At 30.3% G+C, this 16738-nt stretch overlaps 1 protein-coding gene across 2 annotated transcripts in view; it reads right to left on the bottom strand.

The window, feature by feature from the left end:
* Nucleotides 1-162: 162 nt before the first annotated feature.
* The window catches only part of LOC134714751 (attractin-like protein 1), a 48027-nt gene continuing 31451 nt past the window's right edge, over nucleotides 163-16738 (bottom strand). The window contains exons 14-28 of one of the 2 annotated variants that reach the window (XM_063576269.1): nucleotides 16418-16559; nucleotides 13634-13825; nucleotides 13175-13366; nucleotides 11976-12059; nucleotides 11587-11652; nucleotides 11012-11105; nucleotides 10366-10421; nucleotides 9315-9409; nucleotides 8684-8753; nucleotides 8235-8383; nucleotides 7729-7787; nucleotides 7222-7300; nucleotides 6465-6593; nucleotides 5754-5904; nucleotides 163-4514 (exon numbers count right to left, since the gene is read on the bottom strand). In XM_063576269.1, coding sequence (XP_063432339.1) covers nucleotides 4423-4514; nucleotides 5754-5904; nucleotides 6465-6593; nucleotides 7222-7300; nucleotides 7729-7787; nucleotides 8235-8383; nucleotides 8684-8753; nucleotides 9315-9409; nucleotides 10366-10421; nucleotides 11012-11105; nucleotides 11587-11652; nucleotides 11976-12059; nucleotides 13175-13366; nucleotides 13634-13825; nucleotides 16418-16559 — 1650 coding nt within the window. In that variant the 3' untranslated portion in view covers nucleotides 163-4422. The remainder of the gene's footprint in view (nucleotides 4515-5753; nucleotides 5905-6464; nucleotides 6594-7221; nucleotides 7301-7728; nucleotides 7788-8234; nucleotides 8384-8683; nucleotides 8754-9314; nucleotides 9410-10365; nucleotides 10422-11011; nucleotides 11106-11586; nucleotides 11653-11975; nucleotides 12060-13174; nucleotides 13367-13633; nucleotides 13826-16417; nucleotides 16560-16738) is intronic. The other variant, XM_063576268.1, reaches the window with a different exon arrangement.

Here is a 16738-nt window from a genome sequence, read left to right as displayed (position 1 = left end):
TATGATTGCCAATGAGACAACTGTCCACAAGAGACCAAAATGACACAGACATTAACAACTATAGGTCACCGTACAGCCTTCAAAATTAGATATCAAGCAACATAGGGTTTTGATTGCATAAAATGCAATCTTTACCCCAAAAATCAAAACAAATAGCATCTAATACTTTTATCACATGTTTATTCATTGTTCACATAATTACAGTTTTTTTTCTTCCAAAAAAAAAATAGTACATGTATTAAATTCACATTTTTATACAATTATATACATTATTATTTATCAAAACATAGTTAACATCAGATCTTTTCAATCAAAATATGATGGACAAATTGCTGACTTATGGGACTAGCTAGCAGTTCTGATTTATCAAATGCTAGCATTTAACATTACAGAAATATAGCCATTCTTGGGAATGAATAAATGTAAACAATAACGTATTGCCAAGTCAATGGCTGATTATTCAAATCAAAAAGATGAACAGAAAGATCACAGAGTCGTTATTGTGATCAAATTTAAATAAAGTTGAGAATGGAAATGGGGAGTATGTCAAAGAGATAACAACCTGACCAAAAAGCAGACAACAGCCGAAGTTGCTAACAATGTCTTTAACTTTAATAATAGTGGATATTTTGTTTAATTTGTGTTTCTCCATATAATTTATGTTGCTGCCGGTTTATTTTTATACCTTAAATATATTCATTTTCATTAAGTGTTCCTAAAAAATATTTGAACTGCTGATTATCAATTTGACAAAAATCACAACAAAAACAATGTGATGAGAAACAAACTTTGTTAACTAAAAATGCCAATATATGTATACATGTATGAAAACAACAACACTTCATAGATTCTGTGATTTTATTAAATTAAATATTGTTGACTTCGTTAACTGTCTGCAACTGACAACATCTTATTCAACTACACTTAAATACTAACAGGTTATGTACATTTTGATTTCTTGCTTTAAAATTATCATTAAAAAGTGAAACAATTGGTTAATTCTTGTCAAATATGGCAGACACGGCCATCAGTTCATGTACTGAATTACATAAAAAGGATTTAATGGGTTTTTATGTATTATCTTTTCATTTTTATGTCTATAACCAGAATTCCACCAATAATTCCTTGTATTCAACTCAACTGATTTTTTTCCCAGTGTTGTTTAATTTAAAAAAGATTAATTTCAATATAATTAGAAACTAGAATATACAATTAAGTTGTTAACCCAAGAAATTATAGGCAAGATTATGGTGGTTTGGCTGGTTATAACTCTTTCCTTTATTATGATTATAGATACAAACACAAAGTTGGTCTTGGATGCAAAATTTATGAGATTTCTTTCCTTTATTTAAAGAGGGTCTCATTGGGGGGTTCTGATCCCGGATCCCGCTTACTGTTTTGTCAGATTCCCGTATCCCGCTTACACTATGTACGTAAGCAATTCTCATTTTCTTGTCATTTCCCGGATCCCGCTAGACCTCAATTCCTGTTTTACAGAGACAATAATTTGATTTTCACGTGTCACGCTTACAAAAAATTGGCAATCCCGCGTCACGCTTAGACCCCAATGAGACCCACTTTAAATTATAGTTCCAAAGGTAATGGATGATCACATAATTTGTAATGTTTGGACAATCTATTCATCACAAGATGTTTGTGTAAAAGTATGATTACTCTTACACATCAACTATCTAAATACAAATTGTACAAAACTTCTATTTTTTATTTATCTAAATTACTACTGGAAGCAATAACCCTTTTTTGACTTATATTTATATGCTAAAATTGAAAATTCAGATTCAATGACATTGACCTAATATTGACCTGGGATGAAAATTCATTACAAAATTGTTATGAAGGCAAAATTAAGACAATCCTCTGATTTTAATATTAAAGTTTGGGAAGTCAGTCATCAAACCTGAGTCATACAAAGACAGTAGTTCGTTAGTATTATTAAGCAAACTAAATGTGAATAAAAATGTTTGTATGGGTCGTGTTCCATGTCGTAGCGGCTACATAGGTGCTATCAATATCTATGTACCAGCTAGGCTAAATACACGTTCAAAAGTCAAAACCTTCGTAGCATTATGTAGCCGCTACAATATTGACTGCAACCATGATAAAAGGAACAAGTATGATTAGAGCTATACTTTGCACCTGAATTTACAAAAATATTAAAATTCTTGAAGCCTTTACACATTTTGTTAATTGATAAATGAATTGGATAACATAATCTGGACACTTTAGTGCAGAAATGTCAAAGAGAGGCCTTATCATACTGCCTCATTTGACAATGTGATTATTATTTGAAAGACAATGGATACTTAATATTACATATATATACAAAAATAACATTAAATTATAACAATAAACAACATTGTTTGTTCTGACAGACAGAATCTTATTTTGTTCAACTTGGATCTGTATATAGGTCTATTCATTTCATACAACAATAACTCTGGCAGGGTAACACGGATTAATTTGTACTATTGAGTTAGTACAGTACATTCTAAAGTATTGTTGGCAAGTTTATATCATTGTGCTTTAGCCTTGTTTCTTAATGACCATTCAACAATCGAAACCCAGTTTAACATAACAAGGTTCAACATGTTAACACAAAGAAAATAAATCAATAAATTAAAGTTCAGTACGTCACATTATACGATCCTAATTATACAAATTATATATATGCTATAATATTCATATTAACTATACCAATTAAATATTTGATTGATGTATTGCTGCTAATAAATTTCACTGCTATTTCTTTATTTTTGATTTTGTACGAGATATGGTTTAACTATGATTCTTATCTCCTTATACCAGAGAAAGTAAACTGCTCCAAATTATGGAAACTATTATTTAATTATTAATTGAATGATCTTAAATGTAATAAATTTCAAATTGTAGGAAAGCTCTTTTTGTATTTTTTTAATTGCATTTTCAGTTGATCTTCGTCATATTAAAATCAACATATCAAAACATGTATATATGAAATAGATGTAAATGGTCTTTACAAACTTTCTCATATTCAAATTAAATCAAAAAGATAGTTTCTACCTCAAAATCTATTTTCATGATTTTCAATCTAATAGGTTAAAGATAACATCCTTTTTTGTCAATTGTTCATTCACCATAAACAAATATGCGGAGCATACACATTGTTGAAATTTTTTGTTGGAAATCATACAAATGCAAAAAAAACAATACACAAAAAGAGGATACAAGTATTAATAAACACATACAGAAAGTATATATATACAAATATATTTACAAATTATCTCGGCCAAGCAAGATATTCTTATATCACAGATATTGTAAGCACAACAGGAGTTCATGTATAAATATAAGTACAAATCTGCCAGTGGGGCCATTTTGGTATGTATGCCATCTGAACTTATTATCTACACTGTCTTGTTTTTAACTAAAATGTAAGCATTTTATTTTCAGCTAATGTCGAATTTTATTTGCAACTAAAATGTCAATTTTTTTCTTCAAATAATGAAAATGTCTTAATTAGTTATTTTGACCATGCCATTGATTTGAAAAAGCCTAAAACTGTTACAAAAATAAATATTTCATACAAAAAAATACTGACACTTTTCTTTCTATTGTTCATATTATCATTTTATAAAAGATTGAAGTTTTGTTTGAATAAATAATTAAATAACCTGGTAGCATGGTTTATAGTGGTGATAAATATTGGATTTTTTAAAATATGAATCTCTAGTCCATCTGATAAAAATAGAGATCTTGTGTCCTTGCTTTGATAACAATAATTGGAAAACACTCTTTTCTACTTTTCATTCTGAAAATTATTCTATCAGCCAATGAAATTTCAGCCTTCAAATTTTTGAAGGTGTGTATCATTACAACAAAACCAGAAAACCTTGATAGGTCTGTAAGATAGAAATAAGAAAGCAAAATTGTCAGATTTTACTGATCAAAGCATGGACACAAAATTTTAGAATCAGATTGAACTCTGGTAGAAATGTTTAATTTAAAAAAAATATAACTTTGTTATTCTTAAAGCAATTTGAAATATCTCAATAAACAATCTACTGCACTATTGTAGGTAGATCTATAGACATAGTCTTTATGCCAAAGGTTTATTCTCCCTGAGACAGGTCAACTATATAAAAAAGCCAACTGATATATTGAGACCATTCTAATGTGAATGCTGATATTTTATCTATACAGCCTTTAATACAGCGTAAATATTTAAAATATGATATGCAAATTAGCACCATTAATTAAAACTTTCCATGACCAAATAGTTCAATCGTTTTTTTCTTAACAAAAATATTAGGACTGAACTCTTCTATACTACATACTTATCTAAATACATTATGATACATGACAATGAATGGAGTGGAGACATAAACAATACATGGAATTAGAATCGATAAACAATGATATGTACTATACAGGGTCTGTATGTGAGGAACTAAATGGCTTTTTATATTTGGTTTTCTCTCCTTTCGTATGTTCCAAACTCTGTTTTCTGTGGTGACCTGTACAGAAAAAGAAATAGGGGTAAATTAAGTCAGCTGTGAAGAGTTATTATATATTTTGTAAGGTAGAAATCAATACAGAAAAGGCAGAATTAAACACACATTTTATCATTGAAAATCCCGTATGACTAGAAATAATGCTTATTCTTGGAAAAGGATACAGAAATAAAAAAATAAATAAAAAAATGAACTATTATCCTGAAACAATCCTTACTTAAATCAACATTAAAGAAGTAGCTGTAGTATTTTGAATCTCCAAGACCTCTTGTTAATTAAAACACATTATATCCCTTTTTCAATAAAGTCTTACCCATAGTTATTTAAGTACTGACTATTGCCCTTTTTCAATAAGTCTTACCCATAGTTATTAAAGCACTGGCTATTGGCCTATTTCAATAAAGTCTTACCCATAGTTATTAAAGCACTGGCTATTGGCCTATTTCAATAAAGTCTTACCCATAGTTATTAAAGCACTGGCTATTGCCCTGTTTCAATAAAGTCTTACCCATAGTTATTTAAGCACTGACTATTGCCCTGTTTCAATAAAGTCTTACCCATAGTTATTAAAGCACTGGCTATTGACCTATTTCAATAAAGTCTTACCCATAGTTATTAAAGCACTGGCTATTGACATATTTCAATAAAGTCTTACCCATAGTTATTTAAGCACTGACTATTGCCCTGTTTCAATAAAGCCTTACTCATAGTTATTTAAGCACTGGCTATTTGCTCTGTTTCAATAAAGTCTTACCCATAGTTATTAAAGCACTGGCTATTGCCCTGTTTCAATAAAGTCTTACCCATAGTTATTAAAGCACTGGCTATTGCCCTTTTTCAATAAGGTCTTACCCATAGTTATTAAAGCACTGGCGATTGCCCTGTTGCAATTAAGTCTTACCAATAGTTATTAAAGCACTGGCTATTGCCCTGTTTCAATAAGGTCTTACCCATAGTTATTAAAGCACTGGCTATTGCCCTGTTGCAATTAAGTCTTACCAATAGTTATTAAAGCACTGGCTAGCCCTTTTTCAATAAGGTCTTACCCATAGTTATTAAAGCACTGGCTATTGCCCTGTTGCAATTAAGTCTTACCAATAGTTATTAAAGCACTGGCTATTGCTCTGTTTCAATAAAGTCTTACCCATAGTTATTAAAGCACTGGCTATTGCCCTGTTTCAATAAAGTCTTACCCATAGTTATTAAAGCACTGGCTATTGCCCTTTTTCAATAAAGTCTTACCCATAGTTATTAAAGCACTGGCTATTGCCACACCAGAACTACCACTGGGTGCCAGATCTTCTTCGCCACCAGTGGGTAATAATACTATTAATGATAAAATTGCTGCTTTATGTCCACTCAAAGGTTGTATAGCAACTGGTTTTGTTCCTCCCTACAAAAGATATACAAGTTAGTGTTTTAAACTTTAGACTATGGGGACTTCTATAAATAAAGGAGATTATAATAATAAATCCTTAAATTACACTTTACATTAAAGAATATATATTCAATGCAATATCTTTATATACTTGAATTTTTATGATTTATGTACATCAGCACTTGTCAGAAGTATTTTCTGGTGTACCTAAAGCACATACACTCTGCAACTGATTAAAATGGAATTTTATTTTGAAATTCTTCAAGATCATCATGGTCCTTATATAGATATAACAGAAAATTAACATTATTAATGATCGGTGAAAAAATAAAGTCAATTTCAGGGGAACCCTGTTAGACAAACATGTACACCTTACAATTATTCTCTATTTTATGATCCAAAAATAATTGACTTATAACTATTTAATTTCTTTAAGAGGTCATGGAACGTTGAAAAATCCTTTAAAAAGTCATTGAACGCTGAAAACATAATGCTCCCCTCTCAGTAACAGTAGTTGAGGCTTAAAATTTATAATCATGTCCAATAGACATCAAAGTAAATACATTTTTATTTACCTTTTTCCGCTTTCGTAAATCAACAGAATTAGTTTCTTTCTTCTCTGCCAGATCTAATTTTCTATCTATCTCCACGGTAACAGAGGCAAAAGGTCGACTTGCCATTTCTTCCATCTCAACCATCATTCTCTATAAAAACATTTTTTTTATCTTAATATTTATGAAGACATTTTATCTTTATTAAATTTTTCTTAGAATTAATTTTGATATTTTTCTTAGAGTAATTTAGAAATTTCTTTCGAGTTAATTTAGATATTTTTCAATTATATCGAATCTTGGTGTATAAATAACTACAATTATTTTTAAAAATGTAAAAATTAGGCAAAGCCAACAGATGATCCCTTTTGAAGGGAATATCAAACTTGACCACCATTTCATAATAGATAGTTGTGCTATAATGAAAAAGTTCCTGAATAAAGAAAATATGCTCCAAGGTCAAAATGGAGGACACTAGTATCTTTAACCATACAATTTTGAGAGGCATAGCTGTTGAATAGTGATCAGGAAATTAAATGAGACTATGATGACATCTTAGCCTACATCATTGAAGTTGCCTGTGAAAGTATTTCAATATTGTATACAAATCAACTATAAAGGAAAGCAATAAAGAAATATATTTTTTTTTGTAAAAGATGATGTTTTAGTGTTCTGGCCCTCCTAGTATTCAGAACTTAGAATCTTTCACTTAGAATCTTTCACAAGCATGAACTAAAGCCACAATTTATTTATATCTTTTCTCATAATTTATACAACATACCTGTCTCCGTCTGTATAAATCATATTTATGTTTGATTTTATATAATACTGCTGCTATGATAAGTAATGATAGGAAACAGCTGAAAAACAAAGATATCAACAGTTAAAGAACTATACATATAATTATCTTTTAATAATTAATTTGCATTTAATTTTTGATAAAATTTGAAAGTATAAAGAAATAAAGGTTCTAACTCCTTCAGGCAAAGATGACCATAAATGGTTGACTATTCTTTAAGGTCAATTTTGTTACACAGCTCCTCTAGCTTTTAAATATCCTGGCCTTTCAATTTTTTCAATTGAGCATATCTGCAAAAGCAAAGAATATCCTACATAAAAATATGCCGTCATCATATCCTATTCTTTTTTAATTGTGCATCAATTGAGTTATTCATCATATTTTGCAATTCACCTTTTATTATCTTTTATAACTCTGAGTGTTATACTTTTATAACTCTGCCCTTTTTTTCAATATGTATATTTATCAACACCTAATATTAAAACTCACCTAAAGAATGTTACAAAGAAGTGAACTAAATCAATCTTTGGAAACTGTGAGAATGAAATCTGAAAATATAAACAAGTAGAAAGTATTAGAAGTGTAGGCATCTTTCAATCTTACTGTTTAAAATGCAATTTCATTAGAGGGCTTCCCGATTTTCTATATAGCAGGTCTTTTTTACTTGCTACCAATTTGTCTTCATTTGCGAGTTGAGTGTTGATTTAAACCTTGATATATAGAATGGCTGATTGTTTTGGTAAGTTGCCATTTTTACATGTTCAAAAGTAATAATGAACACACATATGGAAAGGACAGAATGACGACTTACGCACAATTCCACTACATACTCTATAAATGTGTCAATAATAATTGTGCTATTTTAAAAAGAGGTTTGTTTATATACTATTTAACAAGGTCACTTCATATTATAATTAAACATGTATTTGAAAACATACATTAATCTGAAGCTAAGGGCACTTTATATTAGAATGCAATTTTTATTTGAGACCTACCTGAAGCCAAAAAGGAGTATGAAATCCATAAACATAAACTAGGAATGTTGTATTTTCTTTTTCTCCAAATGAAAAGTCACCATGTTCAAATTTGGTACGGAAATATGTACATGGATATGCTTCATAAATCTTCTCTACTCTATTATTTCCTGAAAAAAGAAAAAAAAATTGTAGTTTAATATAAAATTGAATAACTGCATCAACTGATATTTACATGATTCAATAAATATGTATTGTAGAAGTTAATGTGTAATTCATAATGTTGATACAATTTGATCATTAAAAAATAAAAGAATTTCAATTTAAAATTATTATGATATTTATTTTTTATCAAATATTTTGCAACTGATCCTGAAAACAGATAGCGAAAATATCTCACCAACAAAAGAATGGAATACTATAAAAGGATTTTTTTCCCAAACATATTTAGATCAATAGGTCCAACTTACTTGTTCTGACTGAGATATTAAGGTATGATTCTCCAGAACAATTCACTTTAAAATCTACATCTCTGTCAGACTGGAAATATATAAAATAACATAACTTCAATAGAGCAAGTGATAAAACAGAGCAATTTTAAAATTACATTAAAAATATACATTTTTCTATAACCACAAAATACAAATGAGAACTATATAAATATAAACTGTATAAGAGATGGGTGATAGATACCTGGGGGACGGAAGAAGTAGTGGTGTTAAGTTTATGCAAATCTAGGAAAATCAAGAAATTTTACAACTCATTTAATGTCAAATTTGTTTAAATTATAAGAACAACTTGTTTCTTAGTACAGATAGAAGAAATTTAAAACTATTAGGGGCCAGCTGCAGGATGCTTCAGGGTGCTGGAGTTTCTCGCTGCATTGAAGACCAATTTACGGCCTCGGCTGTTGTCTGCTCTATGGTCGGATTGTTGTCTATTTGACACATTCCCCATTTTCATTCTCAATTTTATGCTCTAGTATTATAGCCTCATTGCTCCTACTCTTTTTCATTACTTAACCACGACTTCATTTTAAAAAAAATCGAAGAAATGATAAAAACAATAAGAATTTGAAATATGTATTACTGCAATACTTACAGCTTGTGGTATGTTCATAAAATTGATCTGTGTGTAAAATCTGTCATCTTTCTTTGATAAATTAAAAGTAAACTGATAATCTGTAACCAGGTGATCTATAACAAAGTATAAATTAGAAAGAGATAAATAACTAAATTGCTATACAAATGTGTTTTTTCATCTCACAATTTTTCTTTTAATATTATTTTCATTGATAAATGCAATTGGGACAATATCCCTAATGCGCCTTGAAATGAGGAACCTAAAAGTCATGTGTAAACAAAAAATCTCTGTGTAGTGATATTTGACACTTTTCTATGATAAACAAAAGACTGAGCTTAACCATTCGAGTTAATTTAGAAAGTAGGGGAACACAGAATAAATGTGTAAAATCTATGGAGCTATTAAATGTGTTCAAAGTATTAAATTTTAAAAGAACTCATTGTGTTAAAAATGGGATTTTTTACCATGAGGAGCGACATCACAAAAGGATACTCCGGGTTTGCTAATTTACGGAAAAAGTAATCTCACTTCGTACACCGAAAATTTAATCACATATGTCAAAATGTCTCAGCTTCCAAAGGAGCCATCACACATATCATTGAAGAAAATGTAACCATTACCGTCTATGGAAAATCTTATATGCATCTTGACCCAATTGTATGATACCTTGTCCATGCTGTATTGATTCATTGAGAAATGTAATTGTACAATAACTTTTCCATGCTGTCAGGAGCCTGTTGTTCAGTGGTTGTTGTTTGTTGTTGTGGTTCTCAAGTATTTTTCATTTCTTGTTTATATATAAATTAGACTGTTAGTTTTCCTGTTCGAATTGTTTTACACTAGTCATTTTGGGACCCTTAATAGCTTGCTGTTTTCGTTGTGAGTCAATGCCCCTTGTTGTAGGCTGTATTTGGATCTATAATTGTTGACTGTTAACACATTGTGACTTTGATGGAGACTTGTCTTAATTCTATTTATTGATTCATTGATTGATATAATTGTACAATAACTTTTCTATGCTGTATTGATTTCAGATATTCAACAGGTCATACATAAAGGAAAAACTTACAAAAGCAGGTGCCTCCTTTTTTGGGATCTCCAAAATATTTATGAGATTCATCACACCTACAAAATAAAAATAAATTACATGAGCAAAGTAGTCGTAATTTGACTCAAATGCAATATGATGTTTTGATTTTTTAGATTCATATCAGCCTTTTTTTTTTATTGTTAAGTGAATAACGCTTTTGGATAATGTTCAATCCGAAAAAAGGTATAAATGAAGATAAAGCTACTTAAATGAAAATCCAACAGGTATCATTTATTAATAAGATTAAAATGAAGATATTAACAAACATCAGGCTGCTAGTTTTAAGTTACATTAAATTACATTTGTAATGTTGGGGTCTTTTATAGCTTGCTGTGAGGAATAGTTTTGCTCATTGGGGAAGGCAATTCAGTGATTGATAGATGCTTATAATTACTTCTCCCTCATTTGGTCCCTTGTGGTCATTTGTCTAATTGGTAATCATACCACATCTTCTATTTTTTAAATGAAAACAAAACCAATCAGATACTGTAGGTAAGATGGTCATACAACTTAAATATAATTCACTAATTTGACATACTTGTCTGCAATCACACATCAAATTCTACAGTTGCATATTTATTACATTTATTACATATCACAACTCATGTTCTTGTAACATCCTTACTTGTCACATTTATCACCTATCACACCTCGTGTTCTACAATTACATTTTCCTGTTACTCTGTCACATGAATCAGCCTGCTCATTACAATCACATCCTACAATTATATAAGGCTAATTATTATGCAAAGTTGAACTTTAAAACAATAATCTAGAAGTAAATCTTTCATTGAAGACATCACAATCATTCCTTTTTGAGACAGCTTGTAATACAGCAAATTCAGCAACTTTTCTATTTAAGAAGGGATAGAATTTGATAAAGTGAAGGTAGCTTCACCAAAGTTCAATTCAATTCAAAAGGGACATAACTCATAAATGGTGAAATTGACAACACCCAAACTCTAAACCGATCTGTGTTTGCTAGTTATACTCATTGTGTATAACTTTCATAGCATTTGGTTAAGGTTAACTAAAGTTAGAGAATAAAAAAAACAATTTCTTGACAAACATTCAGGACAAGGGTAAAACTTGTGCCTACTTTGCTGGAAAAAAATTCTAAAATAACCCCTAAATAGCGCTCAGAGTCAAAATATTCTGTCATAATCTTTAAATCATAACCATAAAACAAAATAAACATACGTCTACAAATGCCTCCATTGACAGGATCGCCGTAAAATCCTTCTTTACAGTGTTCACAATTGTCACCTACAAACAAAAACATATATAGTGATACTTCTATGTTATGTCTACAAACAAAATCATATATTGTCAGCCACTAGAATGATACTTCTTCTATGTTATGGTCTCTACATTTTCCTTTCTTTAAAAATATAAAAACTCATACACTAATATTTAAAGTAAACAAAGTGATGTTGGATAAAATATAGTCTCTTTTTTGCAAAACTTCTGTCTTCACTTAAAACAAATTACCGAAAGACTTATAGTGTATTTTACAAACAAAAGCAAACAATACCCAAATGAAAGTTAACTGAGATCAAATGACCTAATTTTTCCTTTCCCATTCTTACCTTCAGTCATGTTTTTACATTCTACACAAACTTCTGTTTTCCCCGTTGAGTTTGAACAGACACTGTGACCATTACACTGACAATCTGTAAAGTCAAACATTCACATCTTTATATTAACATTAAAAGTAACAATTAAAGCTATCAGCAAATAAAAGTCCATTTCATTTTTTATGAATAAGATCTAATCATTTTCCATTATGTTTGATACTGCTTTCCCATCATTCAAAACAAAATGTGCACAGCAGCAGATTTACTTAGATAACATCTTTTTTAAATTTCTAAGTGTACTTGAACCTATTGAGTATTTTATAAGTTTATTTAATTAAAAACACCATGTTTGTTCAAGCTTTTAGAACTAATCACAGTTACTGTTAATTGTTTTATGAGTATATGATGAATTTTTATATATATATATATGTAAAGTTAAATTTTAAATACCATTGAACTATCATATTGTTTGTTATACATGTAAATGAATATTTTTTGGGAGAAAGATTTATAAAGGAGTAGGTTCAGTAAGACCCCTTTTTGGCCCCAAAATATAGCAATTTTACAAAATTGTGAAAATGTAATCTTTAAGCTATCTACTGGAAAGTAGAATGCTTCTGCTACATAAATATGGGCTGCTTTTGACCATACAATACACATATATTGCGTACTAGCATCATTAAGTCATGCTAAATTACTGAATTCTTCACAATTTTAGCATTTTAGTTAAATTTTAGACGGTTTTCGTCTTAAACGAAAGTGGGTGCATTCGTGTTCATTCATAATATTAAAATGAAATATGTATTTGATGATAATACATAATATATATAATGGTTGAGGATGAACACAGATGCGGCCACTTTTATTTTTGACAAAATCCATTTGAAAAGTGGCATTTTTTGGCATATTTGATAGATTTTTAATATTTAAGCTTGAATCGGAGCATTTTTATTAACTAAATCAGTTAAAATCTTTCACATAAACTAATCGAATCAATTGAAATAGACAGTTAAGTATTTAAAAAGTGTCTAAAATCTTCCGTCAGATGAACTTGAAATTTGAGGCCAAAATCGGCCCTTACCGAACCTACTCCTTTCTTTTAAAAGTTTGTTTCAGACTCCCATATTAAACATCTATATATAATTGTACTACTCTGTCATCATTGTCTTTTTTTTCAATAATAAATACGGTTTATACTAAAAACAACTTACCAGGACAACCAATGAAGAACCATCTATTTTTGTCACATGACCCATAATCTATCTGTGATTGGTTATTGACAGGACCTTGAAGACCTCCTTCCATACATTTCCCTAGACCCGTATTACTTTTATCATTACACCATCCACACTTAGGATTAGCTTGGCACTCGTCACAAGTGTGTAGATCTGAACACCTGGTGGCTGCAAAATTCAATAAAAAAATGTATTACACAGTGAAATAATATAGTGATTGTTTCAGAAAAAAGACTTTGTTTTTTCCATATGCTTTACATGTGCTATTATCATTGCAAAAATTGAGATACAGTTAGTTTACAAATTTGCATTTTAAAAGTATTATTTATATTTAACATTTCCTGAAACTGAAATAGTTAATCCTGCATAGTTTTCCATAGTTCCACAAATGTTCTTAATGTACATCATTTATAATATGTGATATGTTATACAAACCTGGACATTTATTATGTTGTGTTGTCCACTCCATACACTGACCATATATAAATGACGCCACATATGAATTAGTTTGTACACACAACTGTTTATTTCCACACCACATACATCCTTTGGACGTACAGTTCTCACAACTTTTATGTGCTATACAAGGCTGATCACATTTCTTAACTTGTCTTGTAGTATTATAATCTACAAAACATGGACAAACTTGTGTACACTAGCATTATTTACTTATTCACTAGTTTATAATATATTTTTTAATCAGCTTTAATAGCAGTAAACAACAAGTGAAACTGCGAGCTACTGCTCACTGATGATACCCCCGCCTCAAGTGGATAATATAAATAGTGTAAAAATATGCAAGTGTTCGGTAAACAGGAAGTTGTCGAGTGATGAATCTGAAACCTCATCACACGGTATAGCTGACTTATATAAATCCTGAAACCAAATTTCAGAAATCATTGTATTGTAGTTCCTGAGAAAAATGTGACGAAAATTTTCAACTTGGCTATCATGTGTAAAATCATACAAGTGTTCGGTAAACAGGAAGTTGTCAAGTGATCAATCTGAAAACGCATCACACGGTAAAGCTGACTTATATAAATCCTGAAACCAAATTTCAGAAATCCTTGTATTGTAGTTCCTGAGAAAAATGTGAAGAAAATTTTCAACTTGGCTATCATGTGTAAAATCATACAAGTGTTCCGTAAACAGGAAGTTGTTGAGTGATCAATCTGAAAACCCATCACACGGTATAGCTGACTTATATAGATCCTGAAACCAAATTTCAGAAATCACTGTATTGTAGTTCCTGAGAAAAATGTGACGAAAATTTTCAACTTGGCTATCATGTGTAAAATCATACAAGTGTTCGGTAAACAGGAAGTTGTCAAGTGATCAATCTGAAAACGCATCACACGGTATAGCTGACATATATAAATGTTGATACCAAATTACAGAAAGGGTGGATGTGTAGTTCCTGAGAGAAATGTGACGAAAGTTTCATGGGACGGACTGACTGACGAACGGACGGAAGGACTGATAGACAGACAGAGGTAAAACAGTATACCCCCCCTTTTTTAAAGCGGGGGTATTTTTTAAAGCGGAGGTATAATAATTATTGATACACACTTAACCATACATATTGTGATTACTTTAAAATTATTAAAAAGGAATTATCTTTAAGGATATATACTTTCTCATGATTTTTTCTTCATAACAGGTGCCCTTTTGGAGCTAATTATAATGTATGTGTATTTCAATAATACATTTAAAATGTTTTAGAAGTTTTATTAAGGAAAATGTTATATGTTACCTTCAAAACAATTTTCAAAATTCTTTCTGATATCTTGACAACAATAATGTCTCCATTTTATAACATGGCAATACTTAATCATATGAACTATACAAAACATTCAAAGGCAATGAATCATCACTGTGGATGAAGGGACAAATAATTGGCATGGAAATTAAAATAACCAATGTTGATATATTTGCATAATAAATACGATTGACTTGTAAGTGGATCCCTTTATAATATTCTAAACTTTTTACCTTGTAAACTATGCCAAAGTTTAAAAGTCAATGAACCAAATCTAAGGGGGGTAGAGCCATATAATCTTCATGAAAATGAGAATGTAAATGCTCATACAACTGCATACCAAATATCATTGTCTTCACAATAGGGTTTTAATCTTAAACTGATCTAATCACAAACATTAACATATATACTATGCAAAAGTTTCAAAGTTAATAGACCAAGTCTGAGGTGGGAGGGCCAAATTACCTCCATGGAAATGAGATGTGCCAATGCTAAAACATGATACCAAATACCATTGAGGAACCACTAGTGGTTCTCCATAAACCTACCTTATCACAAAATGATCTATGTTAAGGCAATTGCAACTGATTTTTACAGTTTGTTCATTTTTGTGATGTGTATAGGTGAGGATTGAGCGAACATATTTAACCCCTGCTTTAACCCACCAAATTCTTTATGTGCCTGTTGTTGGTTCAAATCTGTCATATATGATTTTTCCCTAAATTGTTTTATTATAAATTAGGCTGGTAATTTTCACATTTCAATTGTTTGAAAGGCTGTATGGTGTCCTATAATTGCATACTACTACTTATTTTTACTCTGGTGGATAGTTGTCTCATTGGCACATTCCTTCATTGTTAAACTAAGCAAAAGTTGAAATAAAAAGTCAATTGATCATGATTGATGGTGCGGGGCCAAATAATCTCCCATCTAAATAAGATGTGTCACTGCAGATATACTGCATACAAAATATCACTGACATACCACTAGTGTTTCCCCAATACACTGTCCTAATCAGACACTTATAAAGTGTTGAGGTATTTGACTGAAGCAAACAGCACACCTTTTCTATTTCATAGAAGTGAGAGACACAAATTTCCTCTATATGATTCACTGACATGTTATGTTTTTTGACATTATATTTTGTAAGTTAGAAATAATCATCCATCTTTTTGTGACATTGTAATTTGTAAGAAATAATTGTCCCATCTCACCAGAAGTGTAAATGACAGCCTGACATTTCTTTGTGACATTGTAATTTGTAAGTAAGAAATAATTGTCCTATCTCACCGGAAGTGTAAATGATAGCCTGACTTTTCTTTATGACATAAGTCACATTGTAACTTGTAAGTAAGAAATAATTGTCCCATCTCACCAGAAGTGTAAATGATAGCCTGACATTTCTTTATGACATAAGTCACATTGTAATTTGTAAGTAAAAAATAATTGTCCCATCTCACCAGAAGTGTATATGACAGCCTGACATTTCTTATCACTGTGATTCCATTCACAAGAGTCAGACTGGATACAGGCAAAACAATTCTGTGTGGCATAACATGGACTACTGTACTTGGCTGGACATTGCGATATAGTGGTAACAGGCTGTATCATTTAAAATAAAATGCCATTTATTGAGTTGCTTACCAATAACATAAAACTACCAATATCACCAATGGTTGCTTTGATGAACTGATTCAGTCTTTATCAAAGAAGGCTGTTTCAAAAAGAATTCTAAAATAAAACTTTGGTATAAATTTTATACCTTTTATTTTTTCAATATT

This window comes from Mytilus trossulus, chromosome 4 (assembly GCF_036588685.1).
Source record: "Mytilus trossulus isolate FHL-02 chromosome 4, PNRI_Mtr1.1.1.hap1, whole genome shotgun sequence".
Lineage (NCBI taxonomy): Eukaryota > Metazoa > Mollusca > Bivalvia > Mytilida > Mytilidae > Mytilus > Mytilus trossulus.
Note: the sequence above shows the minus strand (reverse complement) of the source record. Positions and strands in the feature narration are given on the sequence as shown.